The sequence below is a fragment of the Fomitopsis serialis genome (genome assembly GCF_022376445.1).
Source record: "Fomitopsis serialis strain Sig1Antser10 chromosome Unknown B0H18scaffold_27, whole genome shotgun sequence".
NCBI lineage: Eukaryota > Fungi > Basidiomycota > Agaricomycetes > Polyporales > Fomitopsidaceae > Fomitopsis > Fomitopsis serialis.
The window spans coordinates 90432-105423 of NW_025954987.1; the positions used below are offsets into that span (position 1 = coordinate 90432).

Here is a 14992-nt window from a genome sequence, read left to right on the forward strand (position 1 = left end):
TGGCCCCGATACCCTTCTCGGCGTGCTCGCTTCAGACACCCGCTTCCATGGCGTCGTGGCGTCGAACGTGCACGCGTGTGCTCAGGGCCGCCGTGTCGGGGGCCGCGGGGTGTGCGCGTCGAAACGGGTGGCCCCAGCGAGGATGAGCGCATGCGCGCGTCGGGATTGAATGACGTCATCGTGTCGGTGCGTCCAAAGGCAGCCATAACGCGGGGATCCAGCTGGGGCCGTCGATCCGCGCCGTCCACTCTTTGGCTCGGAGGCGCGCGGCGACGACCCGAGCAACGCATAAATGACACTTGACGAACGATCAGACCCGCTTCTCCGCGACCCGTCCTCCAGACCATTGAACAGCGCCGAGCGATGGCAGGAAGTGCGCGCGGCGGGATTCCATGACATCACGACGTCGGGGCGGGCCCGAGGCCTCCTCCTCCTTCTGAAGCGCATTTAGGCTTCGGCCTGCCAGGCGGATCCGCGCCGTCGCGTCGACCGTGACTGACGGTAAGCTATCTCCGGCTCGAAGGACTGACACGACCCCGGACACGACGAGCGGCCGCGCTTCCCCGCGACGCGTCCTCCAGACCAACAGATGGGCCCCGCTCAGCCGTCCGTGTCCTGACGGCGGCGCCGGACCCAGACGGGCGAGGAACCATCCGCATGCGGTCGCACCGGCGTCCTGGATGCTTCACGATCCATCTGAGCGGTGGATCATCGCGTTGCTTCGGCGGCGGGCTGCACGGTGTCCACAGCTGCAGTGTCTTCCCGTCTTCCCGACGCCTGGCGGTCGGACGTCTGTCAATTAGCACGCCTCTGTGATCATATAAACGCATTCTGCCCTAGTATACAGTAAGTAGGTTAATTTACACCACAGTTGTACACCGTGTCCGCGGGGAAGGGGATCTGCCTCGCGTTCCATACGGACGGGACCCCGGCAGTAGTCGTAGCACAGCAGCAGAATCAACGATACAGCTTTTCGCAGTCGTGGTCGAACGGGAGCCTGAGCACTCAGCTCAGCGGGCGCGTGCGACGGGGCGACGGGCACGGGCACCGTTCGCAGCGATCGACGACACCGTCCCAGCAGAGACGCAAGGTCCATGCGCGCCCAACGACACAGCCACAGTCGCGCAGACACCACAGCAAGCGCGCACGCCCAAAGGCTAGTTCCGCCCCCGCAGACGGGCGTACCCGCCCCGGGTCTGCACGCCCAGCGCGGGGAGCACAGCGTTGAGCGCGCGGCGCGCCCGCGAGAGGATCGCCGTCCGCGCGGTCTTCACCGCCTCCGCCGCACGCGCGCTCGGCGGCGCGTCTCGCGTGTGCGCGCCCGCCGCGGGCTTCGCGCGGGCAAAGCGGGGACGCGCCGCGGACGCATGTTGCGCGGGCCGCGCGGAGAAGCCGGACGTAGTCGCGTCGAGCAGGACGGGCGTCGTGCCCTTGTCCGGGCCTCCGCCGCCTGTGGTGCAGAAGGACTCAGTCAGTCAACTATCGCGCGCGCAGACCCGCGTAAGCGACACCTACCCGCCGAGCATGCCTGCGCGCGCGCGCCCTTGCGTGCGTCGCCCACGGGGCGCAGCTCGATCTCCTCCCACCCCTCGTCGGCGCGCGTCCTAGTCGCCCGCGGGGCCCGGGGCTGCACGGCGATCGGGGCGGGCCCGAACGAACTCGCAGACGGGCGCCGGGGCTCGACGACGGGGAGGGCGAGGTAGGCCGGGGGGAGGGGCGCGAAGGGCGCGACGACGGAGAGGAGCGCGCGGGTCGTGTGCGCGCTGAAGCTGAGGGACATCGTGTGCGGTGCGGTGCGGTGCGGGTCGTGGAGCTGTGTGGGTGGGAGCTTATTAGCTTCTGGTGCGGGGTGGGGACGTGGAGGGCGACGTACCGTTCGTCTCGCCGCGCGTGTCTTGTCTTGTCTTGTCTCGTCGTTCGGTGCGTGCTTGGAGGGGACGGGAGGTCTTCCACTTCCAGGCTGAGGCCCTCGCCGGCGCGGTGTTAGAGAGGACGACGACGACGACGCGCTCGCTCGCCCGCCCCGCGCGCTGGCCGCTTTATACCTCGTGTCCCCCTGCCCCGTCCTGTCCCCGTCAACGCTTCAGCACCGGCATCATCCATGGATCCGTAGTGCACCCCAGATCCAGCTGCCCATCGATTCGGATCCACGGGCATGTGAGTCTACGTGAGTGCCCGCCCCGTCGCGCAGGCATGCATGGAAGCACCCTCCTTCGGTTCGACCGTCGACGTTCGGTTCGACCGTCGGCTTCGGTTCCGCCGCCGCCTTCGCGTCCCACAGCCGCGGAGGGCCGCCCCGCCGCGGGGGTCGATGCCAGGCGAGCGAGATGATGAGGTCATGAAGATTTGGCAACAGTTGTGGGGTGGGCTCCCGGTCGGTGCCGGCGTGCGCGGAGCGTGTTGGCGAAGGACGGCGGGGTGACGAGAGGGAGACATGGAGGGATCGATGTTCGATCTTGCCATGTCTACATACATACCTTCGCTTCTCCCGGTGCGGGGCTGGGACGCGGACTCCGTGGAATTCCAGAAGCGTTCGCGTTCTGAGGTGGTGGCGACCCTCGTGTTGCTGTGGTACCGTCGAGCGGCGCGTACACGATCGTGTGGCGTGCCCACGGCCGCGGAGACTCGGACGAGAGCCGAGTGGACCTGGCACGTTAAGATCGACTCGACGTTGCGTCTAGGTTGGACAGGTCCACGCCGCGCAGACCCGAGTACCGTACCTGGCTATGATAGATGGGCAGCCACAACGCCGCACGGTGCCTTCAGCCGTCATGGATGCTCTGGCACGTCGGGCGACGATTCGTGCAACGCCTGCCAGGAACGCGTCCAGACTCCGGCGTGAGCAGAGCGCAGCTTGAGACATCGAAGCTTCGTGCGTACCGTGACGATGGACGCGACGGCCAGCTGGAGCGTGAAGCTTTGCACTCGCTCGCGTTCTCGCAGTGGGCCGTGAGTCACGGAGTTGTCCATGGGAATGCAGGACGCAGATCCAGGCGAGGAAGCACCGTGCAGAGAAGCAACCAGAGCGCGCCGCATAGTGACTAGGGTGGTTGCAGAGTTCGCCCGGGCCAGCTACTGCGACGACTCGGACTGGCGACGAATCCTGCCAGTGCGATGTGTGTGTTTCATTGCTTGATGATTGCCAGCTACTAAGCTAGGTCGTGTCCAAGTTTGGTTCAAGTTGAGTTGCCCACTGGCATACTTACCCTTAAGTTCTTTTTATTGCCGATGTCACGTGGCTATTGTAGTACCTACACGGTACGCTGCGGTACCGCCTTGCATGTACTTCTTGCGCACATCATCAACTGCGGGTTCGCAGCCATTGTCCAGTTGCTCCAACAGGTCGGCGATTCACGGTGATGTCCACGGAAGACTCGTCCATAGGGGACCACATGTCATCATCTATACTTGCACGCTCTGAGGCTTCAAGTTGCGAATGACTCGTAGTGCCGGCCTGCATCAGTGCGTCTAGCTAGGGCGATTATACTTATTTTGGAAGATCAGCCTTTGTGAGTAGGTATGTATCTGACCGCCGCCAGTGATTCACAGCACGATACTCTACGGCGGCAGCTGAGGTCAGTGCCAGACCTGACACTGACCTCAGCTACCGCCGTAGAGTAGACGATCTGCCTGTAACTATTGACACCTTCACCAGCACGGACTCGGAGTCTGGTGTTCGACTCGCGTTCAATCCGCTTGGCCGTTACGTTGACTGTCGCAACAACTCCATGCGAGGCGAGGCGAGGTCAGCAAACCGTTACGGACCTGATGGAATGTGCCTTCGAACGTACGTGATCGTTGTTGTGTCGTGATCCTACACTCGTAACCGGGCTCGCCGCTGATGAGCGTTCCACACCAGCTCTAGTGACACATGGGAAGTTCAATCCACTCCACACGGAGGTGGTGTCACTGGCATGCAGTCAGTGTCACTCATTCTCCGATTGCCACACATTCAGTCGAGGTCCACGAGAACCCCCGGGTTTTGATTAGGAAGCCTAGCTTATCCTATCCAGACGGGTTTGGGCTCTCGGCCTGAGTTTATCCAGACAAAATGCCGGAAGAGGCCTCAGTGACTGGTGAGTCGTCCGAACAAATATGGGCAGTACGTTTGTCTAGGCCGATCACCAGGCATGAGCTTGCTACTCGCGAGCGAGGTGAGTGGTAGTGCATATTACGATCTGTCTCTGACCACACATCAGATGGCACACACCTTCCGGTGGATAGATGAGACAAGCCGTAGAGTCGACGCTCATGTCTAACGCAATGGTACGTAAACTATTTTGGCGTTGCTCAGGTTGTGCGGTCGCAGATGACGATGCATTGGCTGGGTCGACCCGATGTCCTCTATAATGTTTCTTCCTGCGTCGTACTTTAGTGACATAGACACTAAACCATTTGGAAGCGCACGCAGTTGGACCGACTCGGATGGTACAATTACCCATGCTTTGAGGTCAGTCCTACAATCCGAACGCGCTATGAATGCAAGCTGACTCCCACGACACATATGGCCATTTGCATACGGTCAGTTGTATGCATCCGGGTTACACAGTGACCGAGCATCCCCGCTCAACTATCGTCTCAATCCGAAACAGAAGGCCGGACTTCTCCACGACGCTTGTGCTGCGCCAGGCTACGCGTGTAAGGCCTGAGACCTCCATCCGGAATGACTAGCAACGGATGCTTAGCTGTGTAAAGGCCGACTCAGAAGAGCTGTTCGCTAGCGTGAGCTTCGACGGCTTGTCTCGTATATCCATCGGTATGGTGTGCGCCGCATCCGATGTGTGGTCAGAGACGATCCACACAAATCGGGATGTTGCTTACAGGGATCATTCGTGCTGGTGGCTTGCTGCCTACGTATAAGTATGCAACCTGGTGAGCATCACCCTCAGCTCCTTTTCTTTCTTCTGAGCTCACCAAATAGGGCACCGGTTGGTGAGTGACAATTGATGGACAACTCTCTCACCGTCGCTCATGACGATCCGTCTATCAGCTTTATTTGTTTTATTTTTGTCTAACGACACATCGCATCCACGCTTTGCCAACGACTCAACTTCGAGGAGACATCATGCGCTACTCCACGTTCACGTTCGCTACCCTGTTCGTAGCTGCTGCGGCCCCTGCGCTCGCGGTCCCAGTCAACCTGTAAGCTTCCATCACGTTTGAAAGCTTGGTGTTCGTGTCTGATCGCCCGCATAGCTGGACTCGTTTCGATGAGCTCGAGGCTCGCCACGATTTACCGTATGAAGATCCTGGCCCGGTTGTGCATGTCCCCCGCCCTCCGACGCCGCCGCCCCGTATCCATGTTCCAGCGAACGTTGGCCCGCCTCCCCCGAGGCCGCCGCGCCTCCCCGCCCGGCCAGGCGGCCATACGCGACGGGCGTATCATGACGAGGAGCTGTTTGCTCGGATGGACGAGGGGCTGTATGACGAGCTGTTCGGCCGTGCTTAGGATGCGGAGTGGCTTGATTGATAATAGTTGATATGTTCTTGGCTTGTGTTCCGCGCGATGTACCAACGCCGTCACGGTAATACTCAGTAGTATGGGTTTGAAGACACTTTTAGAGTTTTGATGGCCCATACCGACTGAAGTCAAGACTCAAAAGAGTCGAATACGAACGGTGGACATGGAAGATGAAAGATACTCATCGCGGGGCTTTCGTAACGATACATGCAGACCATGTCGTGCAAGGTAATGGCATCACTATCGTATGATATGCCCTCCTTGCTGTGTGATGTGGATTGTGACGTACGTGCGGACCTTAACCCCGCCGCCTTCAATGCCAGTGCCTCAGCTGCGCCACGGCTTGGTGGCAATCTGTGTGGCACTAATGATAGTAGACGTCGGCGTTTGTGCGGTACTCTCCCGCCTGCGCTTACGATCGCTCGAGAACCCTGAGGCTGTGCACCCCGTCTATACAATTCTGAGAGACCTGTCGGAGTACGCGCTGCTATTGAATAGTGACACCTCACGCACCTCGTATACCAGCCCACTTCGATCTCGATCACGAAAGCGGCCCATGATCTGGTCAGTTGTTCAATAGTACCGCGGTGCCTAGAGTGCCCACTTCAACCTTGGATGTTGACAGGGCAACTCGAGATCCTTGGAGGAAGGTAGTCGAGAAGCAGGTGAGAGGCTTCCAGGACGTCACTCGTTGTCTCATGACTGCTCTCCGTATTCATGGAAGGCAGCTCCGCACTATGTCCGACGGCTCGCCATTCACGCCCGGATGAGACATAAGTCTTGGTGCCCCGCACACAAGCTGCGCGTCGAACGTATGGTGTACGATACGTGCATGGCGATCTTCGAAGACAGCCAAGCCATTCGATGAATGGTCGGCTTGCAAGTCTGATGCTCCATAAATCAAATATAACCGAGATAATGCGAATACTTACGACCACTTCCATTGCCTCCCTCCAAACGACGAGTCCGCTTCAGCCGATCACAGCATCTGCACGGAAGCCCAACCATGCCTCGAGAGGCTCAGAAGCTTGTAAGCCATGCATATAAAGTCAGTACGACGCACCCGCCGTCCTATTAGGTGACCTCCCACACACCTACCCACACTCTTTTCAGTCGCTCTTTTAGGTGAGTGCTTACCTGCACTGTATGCGATACCTCATCGTCGATCATTGATGATGTACCTCGATTATTGGGATAGGCATAGCCGCTTCCACTCCTTTCAAAATGCATGTGCTCTTCATCGCCCTTGTCGCCTACGCACTCTCCGCCATCGCTGCACCCGTCTCTATCCCGGGGGCATCGGTCGCTATCGCGACCAGCAGCATTGTACCGTCTGTGTCGTCGGTCATTATCCCCACTGTGTCTCTTAGCGCAGTGGCTCCGGTTCCATCCAACTCTTGTGGGTGTCTGCATATGTTGGATCATTCACACAACTGATGGTATTGTTAGCTGCCTCGGCGCCCGACAACGCCGGGGGAGATGAGGGTGAGGACGAGAGCGGGGAGGACCAACAGGATGGGGATGAAGACGAGCAGGACGAAAACGAAAACGAAGACGAGCCAGATGAAGATGAAGAGGACGAGGACGAGAAGGAGGGCGACGAAGACGAAGACGAGGAGGACAGTGACGATGACAGTCACAGCGGCGGCACTCACGAGAAATTCCGTGTCGAGTTTGAGATCGACACGAAGCACTCCGACGTCGTTCTCAGCTCCATCTTGCAACCAGCCGACACCCATCTCGACGTCAAGGTTGAGCTCGATGCAGCCAAAGCCGGTAGTCTTCTGTCGGTACTCCTGGGTGACCTGAATCGCGTCCTAGATGATGCGGCCAACCTCGTCGAGGTTGGAGGGCAGGTTGGGGGCTCAGGAGGAGGTACTGGAGTGGACAACGGGTCGGCCCAAAACGGCACCCTCACTACCCAGGCGTCTCGCCGATCTCTTCCTTCGCGCGATCTTGCTAGCAGGTCCGAGGGGAAGATAACTCTTCGTGCCAAGACGCGTCTGCAAGAAAAACACTGATTTTGTGGTACCGGGCGTTGTTCTGGAAACCCTAACCTTCTTTCTGCTTCGGCGACCTCGAACATGTAGCGGACATATTCAACTTACCACGGACCTCGGCCATAGATAATATTATCGCTCTGTGGTACTTAGTGTGTTGCCAAGGAACTTGAGGATACTACTCCCCTTCCCACCTTCTCCTTACCTGGTATTTTCCACTTACTGTCGGAATCGTCTTGTGACTACCTTCAACTTTCACCATGCCTGCCGTTTGTTCGCATCCGTGACGTATTTTACTTCCATTTGCCAGTGGGTCATTACCCTGGGCACAAAGATAGGCTGAGCGAGGAAGACCGTTGAGATGGAGATGGAGTTCCGCGGCACCGTGACAAGTTCCATACACGCACCGAAGGTCAAGCGCATACTGTCGACTCCCTAGAGATTCTGTATGTGCCATTGAATGCCATTGAAGCGAACCAATTCAGGAACAAAACACCCATCAGGACTCGAGGATAGAGTGCACCCGGGCTCCGGGGACAGATCGAGGAGTGAGCGAAGAGAGAACTTGGCGAGAAACTTGATGCATGCTGGCAGACTGATCACCATAGAATGAGTGCACCAGAGGGTCAAGATCGGACAGTGGCAACGGGTAAATAGGTAAGTACTTAGAAGAGATGAAGACTCAGAAGAGATCGACACTGGATTTACATAGACGGTGACCTCCGAGTCCCTCGGAGTCGCCATCACAGATCACGCCACCGTGTCTTCCCGGTTCCTCCTCCTAGTCGCGAACTTCAAGAATATGGGTCTCTGTGCATTCGTTGCTTTCCATTGTCAGCAACATGCTTCCGCCGAAGTTAATTGCGGAGGTGCAAAGAAGGTCGCTTCCAATCAATCATTAGGAATGCGGCTGCGTCGGGCCAAGAACGAGTGAGTTTACGCCTTACCTCCCTTGCGCAACATGATGGCGGCTAGAGAGCCACGCTATATTTCGAGTGCCGCCAGAACCTTCGGGCGGCTCTATGCCAGTAAGGGTGGTCAAGTTCATACCAGTGTATTGGTTGGACATGGCCATCTAAGCCCAATTTTCAGCTTATGCTCCGGTCAGACGGAAGAGGCCCTTGGGGCACAAACATTGCGGAGTGGATATGGAATGTGGTATCGTAAGCTACGCTTTGATTATATGATACAATCATCACTTCGCACCGCATTGACAGCCGAACAGTGAACGCATCATGCATAGGGCCTCCGCCTCTGAGCCCAAGGCTCCCGGGTGACTCGCGAATAGCGTCGACTTCGGTACTACCATTAGATATGGAACTTCACATTGCCTATCCTCTAGGTGAAGACGTTAATCGGTACCATTCACTCTCCATCGATGTTAGTGAGGTCCAGAGCAAACGACGTTCTGAGTTTTGCATAAGACCACCAGTCCTGGTAGGACGACACACGGATCCACCGCTCTTGGAAGCAACGTTGTGAGTATCAACATTCGTTTCTGGTCTCTCTTTATGGCTGAACTCGCCCATGTAGTAGCCACCACCGCTGTCCCATGCTTTCGACTCGGAGCTCCCGTCAACACCTACGATGTCGACGTCTAGCAGCAGCGCAACATCCAATTCTGTCGTCGACCACTCTGTTCCTCTTCAATGCGATAGCGCCATTCGCACCGGTTCCTCATCATAGTGTACACAATCGCTCAGTATGTGTATGTTTCGCATACATTCCTGGTGCCCTCCCCATCCACGAGGAGGAACTGGAGCTGTTACCCGTGCGCTCTGATAGGCCCGGAATTGAGCGAGGTGCGTCAATATCCAAGCGCATCTGCATCCTTGCTCATACAATATGTTTCTCTCCATACGTTTCACAGACCTGAGGAACGGTTCCCGAGCCATGCCTTCCCGTGGTGTTACTGTCCAGTCACGGTACCATGCCAAAACGTCGTCGACGTCTTATTCGAACAAACAGTTGACCGGAACAGCCACCGCGAGGAAGGCAACCAGAGATGGAGTGAAGAAACTCGCGCGTCAACGCAGGGAGTTCAAGGACGTTATACACGCCTCGCATGGCCAGTACGTCCGCATCCCAGAGACGACCACAGATCATAACGCATGACCGGCCAAGTCTATCCATCCGCCGTTACTTAGTCAGGATGACAGTACCTTAACTCCATACGGACATTCTTTTGGCCAGTAGAATGCGCCGTGTTGGATTCATACCCGGGGGTACGCTGATTGAAGACTCCGTGTACTTAGTGTAGTGACCGAGAAAGTTGCCTACACTGTGATTTTGGGATGAATTCATGACCCTGATGACATGTAGCAGTTGACGTTGGCTAGATTGACGTTGTGTATGTTCGACTCGGAGTCGAGGCAAAATCGAGGAACTTCAAATCTTGAGGCTACGCGCGTGTCCGCGCAAACGCACACGTGATCGTGAATGGACTACATGATCGGGACCGATGAGATCTGAGAATCGGAGACTCGAGTCAACTTGAGTCTCACCAACGCTACTTTCGGTCTTCCACCTTTGCTCCAATGGCAGAACCAGACAAGAGCACAAAGACTGTTGTGCTGGACGACGTTGCAGAGCAAAAATATGATATCATAAGACGACGCGTGCAAGAGATCTTGGGAGGAGACGCGATCAGGTCGATCCTTGCGGAGGGACGGTCACCGAAATGTTACTGGGGTGAGTGTGCATGCTATGCACCTAGCCGAAAGCTCATGCAAACCACTATGCCAGGAACGGCACCTACAGGAAGACGTAGGTGTGCTTCAAGTGGTTCTATCGGGTTTACGACACTCAAGAGTATCACCGTTCAGCACACATAGGATACTTCGTACCACTAACCAAGATTGCCGACTTCCTCCGCGCTGGCGTCGAAGTCACAATCCTTCTCGCTGGTGCGTTTTGCTTCTCGCATAGGACAGCCTGACCACGGACGGTCCGAATACCTCGGCTACAGTGCTTATACCTGCACCCAGATGTACATGCATTTCTTGATAACCTCAAGGCACCTCTCGAGCTCGTCGCCCACCGCACAAAGTACTACAAGCACGTCCTCCTCAGCGTCTTCACGTCGCTAGGCATCCCGACGAGCAAGCTGCGCTTCGTCGAGGGCTCCTCCTACCAGCTCACGAAAGAGTACAACATGGACAACTACCGGCTCTGCGCCATCGTCACGGAGCACGACGCCAAGAAGGCGGGCGCGGAGGTGGTCAAGCAGGTCGAGAGCCCACTCCTGAGCGGTCTGCTCTACCCCGGTCTGCAAGCACTAGACGAGCAGTACCTCGGGTGTGACTTCCAGTTCGGCGGTATCGATCAGGTGCGTCTCTCGCATTCACCACGAATCATACACATGTGCCTCACGCGTTGCCTCCCTTCCAGCGGAAAATCTTCACCTTCGCCGAGCTCTACCTCCCCCGCCTCGGATACGCCAAGCGCGCGCACCTCATGAACGCGATGGTGCCCGGGCTCGGCGGCGGCAAGATGTCTTCCTCCGACCCGGACTCGAAGATCGACTTCCTCGAGACGCCCGCGGAGGTGAAGCGCAAGATCAAGCGCGCCTTCTGCGAGGAGGGCAACGTCCAGGAGAACGGCGTCCTCGCCTTCGTCGAGGCCGTCATCATCCCGATCAGCCAGATGCGGCTGGAGCGCCTGCACGGCGAGACGGGCGCAGACGCAGACGAGGGCGCGGGTGCGGTAGGGAAGCAGGCGGCCTTCGCGCTCGAGGGCGCACCGGCGGGCACGGTCTTCTCGATCATCCGCCCGGAGAAGTACGGCGGGCCGCTGCACTACCAGACCTTCGGCGACCTCAGGCGAGACTTCGAGGAGAGGAAGGTTCATCCTGGCGACCTGAAGACCGCGGTGGCGGACGCGATCGTACAGCTGCTGGAGCCGATTCGGAAGACGTTCGAGGAGAGCCAGGAGTGGCAAGATGTGGAGAGGCTGGCTTACCCGCCCCCACCACAACCGGAAAAAAAGAAAAAGAAGGTTTGTCCTGATTATATCTCGTAGTGAAGCGCGAGCGCGAACTCACGCGGATGCTGTAGGAGAAGGTGTACCACCCTCCTCCTCCCGGCAAGGGCAAGAACGCGGACGCGGCTGTATCCACGAGTGGGGGCGATGCTGTACCTGCTTCCAACGAAGAGGCCCATTCCGCCGCTGAAGCAGCCAAGCAGCAAGCATAGCGAGCTCGGGGAGGGTCAGCAGGACTAGGATGAGCAGTATCGCGCGATTGTATACAAGTAGACATAAACCAGGTGTTGTAGGCTAAGCCACGCTAAGCATCGCTCGTGAAGTAGGACCAACATCTGGCGAACAGCGCGAGAATCGGGTGCGCATCGAAAGAGTATTATAGCTACACGGGTCTACACAGCAAAGCACACTATCCACGACTGCGGCCGTCCAAACCACCCTATCAGTATCACAGTGCTAACACAGGAGAATTACCTCGCTCATCGTCGATCATCAAGCTTACTGTGCTCGCTGCTGGTCGCGCTGCCGACTGCTCTTCGTCTCCACCTTCACGTACTCGCTCTCCTCTCTCGCCTCAGCCTCGTCCTTGCGCACCGCCATGTACGCCTCGCCCAGGATCTGCAGTGCGATCGCGCGCAGCTGCGCCTTGCCCCGCGGGAGCGCCGGGTCCTCGAGCATGCGATCGCACGTCTCGCGGAGGACCGACTCTATCTCGAGTTTCGTGCCCTGCATGGAGCGCACGTCTGAGCGGGCCGTCTGACGGACAACAGCGCGCGGGACGCACCTTGAACAGAGCCTGCAGGCCCTTCTCTGCCGCCTGCTCCTCCAGCCGCTGCCGCTCCTCCGGCGAGAGGTTGCCCGCCTTCTCGGCCGCCTGGATCTGCTCGAAGACGTTCTTCAGGTCCATCGCCGCACGCAGCGTCGACATTCTGCGCGAGGGGATCCGTTCTCAATAGAAGGCAGGGAGGGGACTGGTATGGGGCACGCACGTTTCGCTGAAGACGTGATATTTGCCCTGCACGTTGTGCAGCCACCCGCCGACGCCGAGGAAGGTCTGGTTCGAGGCGAGGTACTGCTTCGACTTCGAGACGTAGACGAAGCCGATTGTTTGGAGTAGCTCGGCGCCATAGGACTCACGTTTGAGTTCTCTGCGACCCGGTCAGCACTGGTTACCGCGCGGAAACGAAGCACCTACTCTGCCTCAAGCTGACATATCGTCCGATAGCTCTGAGTGACCTGCTCGTCGCTCGGGCCTGTCGCGGACTCGGTGAAAATGCCCAGCTTGCGCTCCAGGTTCTCCATGAGTTTCGCGACGCGTTCTGCTCGCGCCGCGGCTTTCTATGCATCCGCGCTGTCAAAAAGTTATCTACGTTCGGCGTGGGGTCCAATGCTCACCTCTGCGGCTGTCTTCCTAGCCTTCTCCTCTCTTCGCGCCTTCTCCTCTGGTGAGAGAATCTCCCGCCCCTTCGCATCCTTCTCAATGGGTTTGCCTTCTGCATCCTCCTCCATCTCCTCCGCTTCCTGCAGCGCCGCCTTCATGTCCTTCGCGAGGCTGATGTGGCCAATGATGGGCACGAACCGCTCACCACCGAAGATTGTTCCGAACACTTCCTCTGGATCGACGAAGCCGCCCTCCGGTGCGCTGTCCTTGGACCCAAACTCGTTATACTTTCTACGCAATTCGAGGTCGGACAGTGTCTGGTAGGCGATGGCGATTTCCTTGAAGCGCTCTTCCGCATGAGGGTCGTCGCGGTTCTTGTCCGGATGGAACTTGATGGCAAGGCGCCCTGCGAGGAGAGGTGTACGAACGGCGAGCGGGTAACATGCAGACACACGTACGATATGCCTTCTTGATGTCCTCCGTGCTCGCGTCTACCGGCACGCCCAGCAGGTCGTAGTACCCTGTCTCCAGCGGCTTTTCCTGTGTGCCAATCTTCCGTCCTCTCTTTGCCGCCTGTGCACCACCGCTTGCGCCGCCGCCGCTCTGGCTCCGAGAGGGCCCATGTCCGCTCGTTCCGGACACGCTGTTCGCGAGGCCGGGGACCTGGGTGGGGTAGAAGGCGTGCGAGAAGACTTTGCTGCAGCTGAAGCAGCGGACGTTGAGGGCTGTCGACGGGCGTGGAAGAGGTTGGGGTACGGGGAATTCGAGCGGGGAAGAGCAGTGTGTGCAGGTCGTGGCGATGTGAGGTGCGAGGGGGCGCGACTGGATGGTCGGGTACGTGCTGCTCATGATGTCCGAGGAGCAGCTCGCAGCTGGGATGCCTTATATGGCTGTCGTGAATAGCTGCGACGTGCAGCTGCGAGCGTGGGCGGTGGGCACGGAGGCGAGCGCAGGACCGTCCGTGAGCGCGCGCATCCGGTGGATGCTATCGATCACTCACTGTTCGTGGCAGTCGTTGATCGTTGCGTCGTATGTCGAGTGGGCTCTGCGTGCGAGTGAGCGCAGAGTGAGCTCAGTACGGAGGACTGAATATGCAGTGACCGCGGCGCGGCATGGGTGTACGATTCAGGATGACCTGCGTCCGGTGGCGCAGGGGGTAAGGTCGGGTTAGGGTCTGTATGTAGTAAGTACGTTGCGGCAATCCACATCACACGTTACGGCGAGGTACGACAGTGATACCGCCATGTTCAGGTATCGTCACGAAAGCCCCGGGCTGAGTGTACTTCATCTTTCATGATCAATGCTCGTATTTGACTCGCCGAGTTCTGCCTTCAGTCTACTTACATATGATGAGCCATCCGAGCCTGTCGAAACTCTCAAAGCGTCTTCAAACCCACTACGGAGTATTACCGTGACGACAATGGTACATACATCGCGCGGAACACAAGCCAAAAACACCTCAGCCACTCTATCAATCAAGCCATTCCGCATCCCAAGCACGGCTGAACAGCTCGTCATACAGACCATCCTCCATCCGAGCGGCGAGCTCCTCGTCATGATACCCCCGTCGCGCATGGCCGCCTGGTCGGGCAGAATGGCGCGTCGGCCTTGGGGAGCAGGGCCTGTCCGTTTGGGATTGCGCGGCGGCCTCGTGGGAGCCGGGGCAGGTGGAACCCAGATATTGGCGGGAGGCGGCCCCGGGGGCCGCGCACAGGCGGGCCCAGATCCCCCTGCCCGGGGAGATTGTGGCGAGGCTCGAGCCCGTCGAAACGAGTCCAGCTATGCGGATGGGTCAAACAAAAATACCAAGCTTTCAACTAGGACGAAAACTCACAGGTCGACTGGGACCGCGAGCGCAGGTGCCGCGGCAGCTACAAACAGGGTGACGAACGCAAACGTGGAGTAGCGCATGATGTCTTCGAAGCTGAGTCGTTGCAAAGAGTAGATGCGATGGGTCGTTGACGAAAATAAAACAAGTAAGGCTGAAAGACGGATCGTCATGAGCAACGGTGAGAGTTGTCAATCAATTGCCATCACTCACCAACCGGTACCCTACTCGGTGAGCTCAGAAGAAAGAAAAGGAGCTGAAGGATGCTGCCCACCAGGTCGCATATTTATACGCAGGCAGCAAGCCACCGCTGTCGGGATCTTTGACGCGACTGGTCACTA

At 58.2% G+C, this 14992-nt stretch overlaps 8 protein-coding genes across 8 annotated transcripts; 4 read left to right on the forward strand and 4 right to left on the reverse strand.

Moving 5' to 3' along the window:
• Window positions 1-293: 293 nt before the first annotated feature.
• B0H18DRAFT_1002590 (uncharacterized protein) lies at window positions 294-1304 on the reverse strand. Its single transcript, XM_048028384.1, has 2 exons — window positions 531-1304; window positions 294-506 (listed from the first exon to the last, which is right to left on the reverse strand). The coding sequence occupies exons 1-2, from the start codon at window positions 828-830 to the stop codon at window positions 399-401; spliced, it is 408 nt and encodes a 135-aa protein (XP_047894225.1). The 5' UTR covers window positions 831-1304; the 3' UTR covers window positions 294-398.
• Window positions 1158-1780, reverse strand: B0H18DRAFT_1118390 (uncharacterized protein; the record flags this gene model as incomplete). The annotated part of the gene is made up of 2 exons (XM_048033780.1): window positions 1158-1450; window positions 1516-1780. The coding sequence occupies 2 exons, from the start codon at window positions 1778-1780 to the stop codon at window positions 1158-1160; spliced, it is 558 nt and encodes a 185-aa protein (XP_047894226.1).
• Window positions 1781-4909: 3129 nt separating this feature from the next.
• Window positions 4910-5556, forward strand: B0H18DRAFT_1002610 (uncharacterized protein). Its single transcript, XM_048028385.1, has 2 exons — window positions 4910-5142; window positions 5197-5556. The coding sequence occupies exons 1-2, from the start codon at window positions 5066-5068 to the stop codon at window positions 5447-5449; spliced, it is 330 nt and encodes a 109-aa protein (XP_047894227.1). The 5' UTR covers window positions 4910-5065; the 3' UTR covers window positions 5450-5556.
• Window positions 5557-6685: 1129 nt separating this feature from the next.
• B0H18DRAFT_1118392 (uncharacterized protein) lies at window positions 6686-7482 on the forward strand (the record flags this gene model as incomplete). Its single annotated transcript, XM_048033781.1, has 2 exons — window positions 6686-6860; window positions 6911-7482. 2 exons carry the CDS (start codon window positions 6686-6688, stop codon window positions 7480-7482), a joined length of 747 nt encoding a protein of 248 aa, XP_047894228.1.
• A 1008-nt stretch (window positions 7483-8490) lies between these two features.
• On the forward strand, window positions 8491-9644 carry B0H18DRAFT_280038 (uncharacterized protein). Its single transcript, XM_048037391.1, has 3 exons — window positions 8491-8939; window positions 8995-9263; window positions 9332-9644. The coding sequence occupies exons 1-3, from the start codon at window positions 8776-8778 to the stop codon at window positions 9574-9576; spliced, it is 678 nt and encodes a 225-aa protein (XP_047894229.1). The 5' UTR covers window positions 8491-8775; the 3' UTR covers window positions 9577-9644.
• Window positions 9645-9998: 354 nt separating this feature from the next.
• Window positions 9999-11654, forward strand: B0H18DRAFT_875538 (tyrosine tRNA ligase; the record flags this gene model as incomplete). Its single annotated transcript, XM_048040431.1, has 6 exons — window positions 9999-10152; window positions 10207-10227; window positions 10287-10367; window positions 10449-10789; window positions 10852-11457; window positions 11517-11654. The coding sequence occupies 6 exons, from the start codon at window positions 9999-10001 to the stop codon at window positions 11652-11654; spliced, it is 1341 nt and encodes a 446-aa protein (XP_047894230.1).
• Window positions 11655-11760: 106 nt separating this feature from the next.
• B0H18DRAFT_1160396 (DnaJ-domain-containing protein) lies at window positions 11761-13672 on the reverse strand (the record flags this gene model as incomplete). The annotated part of the gene is made up of 6 exons (XM_048035807.1): window positions 11761-12168; window positions 12227-12371; window positions 12432-12590; window positions 12638-12776; window positions 12813-13229; window positions 13282-13672. 6 exons carry the CDS (start codon window positions 13670-13672, stop codon window positions 11941-11943), a joined length of 1479 nt encoding a protein of 492 aa, XP_047894231.1. The 3' UTR covers window positions 11761-11940.
• A 547-nt stretch (window positions 13673-14219) lies between these two features.
• B0H18DRAFT_1002634 (uncharacterized protein) lies at window positions 14220-14887 on the reverse strand (the record flags this gene model as incomplete). The annotated part of the gene is made up of 3 exons (XM_048028386.1): window positions 14658-14887; window positions 14566-14602; window positions 14220-14437 (listed from the first exon to the last, which is right to left on the reverse strand). Coding segments are annotated over exons 1-3 (239 nt in total), but the record flags the coding sequence as incomplete, so codon positions are not given.
• Window positions 14888-14992: the final 105 nt, after the last annotated feature.

What these genes read in the sequence shown, in the direction of transcription:
- B0H18DRAFT_1002610 (XM_048028385.1), top strand. Translation starts at nt 5,066, where the DNA reads ATGCGCTACTCCACGTTCACGTTCGCTACCCTGTTCGTAGCTGCTGCG. An exon ending in CTCGCGGTCCCAGTCAACCT is followed by an intron (nt 5,143 to 5,196) that starts GTAAGCTTCCAT and finishes TCGCCCGCATAG; the next exon opens with CTGGACTCGTTTCGATGAGC.
- B0H18DRAFT_280038 (XM_048037391.1), top strand. Translation starts at nt 8,776, where the DNA reads ATGGAACTTCACATTGCCTATCCTCTAGGTGAAGACGTTAATCGGTAC. An exon ending in CCGCTCTTGGAAGCAACGTT is followed by an intron (nt 8,940 to 8,994) that starts GTGAGTATCAAC and finishes TCGCCCATGTAG; the next exon opens with TAGCCACCACCGCTGTCCCA. An exon ending in TAGGCCCGGAATTGAGCGAG is followed by an intron (nt 9,264 to 9,331) that starts GTGCGTCAATAT and finishes TACGTTTCACAG; the next exon opens with ACCTGAGGAACGGTTCCCGA.
- B0H18DRAFT_1002590 (XM_048028384.1), bottom strand. Translation starts at nt 830, where the DNA reads ATGCGTTTATATGATCACAGAGGCGTGCTAATTGACAGACGTCCGACC. An exon ending in CTCGTCGTGTCCGGGGTCGT is followed by an intron (nt 507 to 530) that starts GTCAGTCCTTCG and finishes AGCCGGAGATAG; the next exon opens with CTTACCGTCAGTCACGGTCG.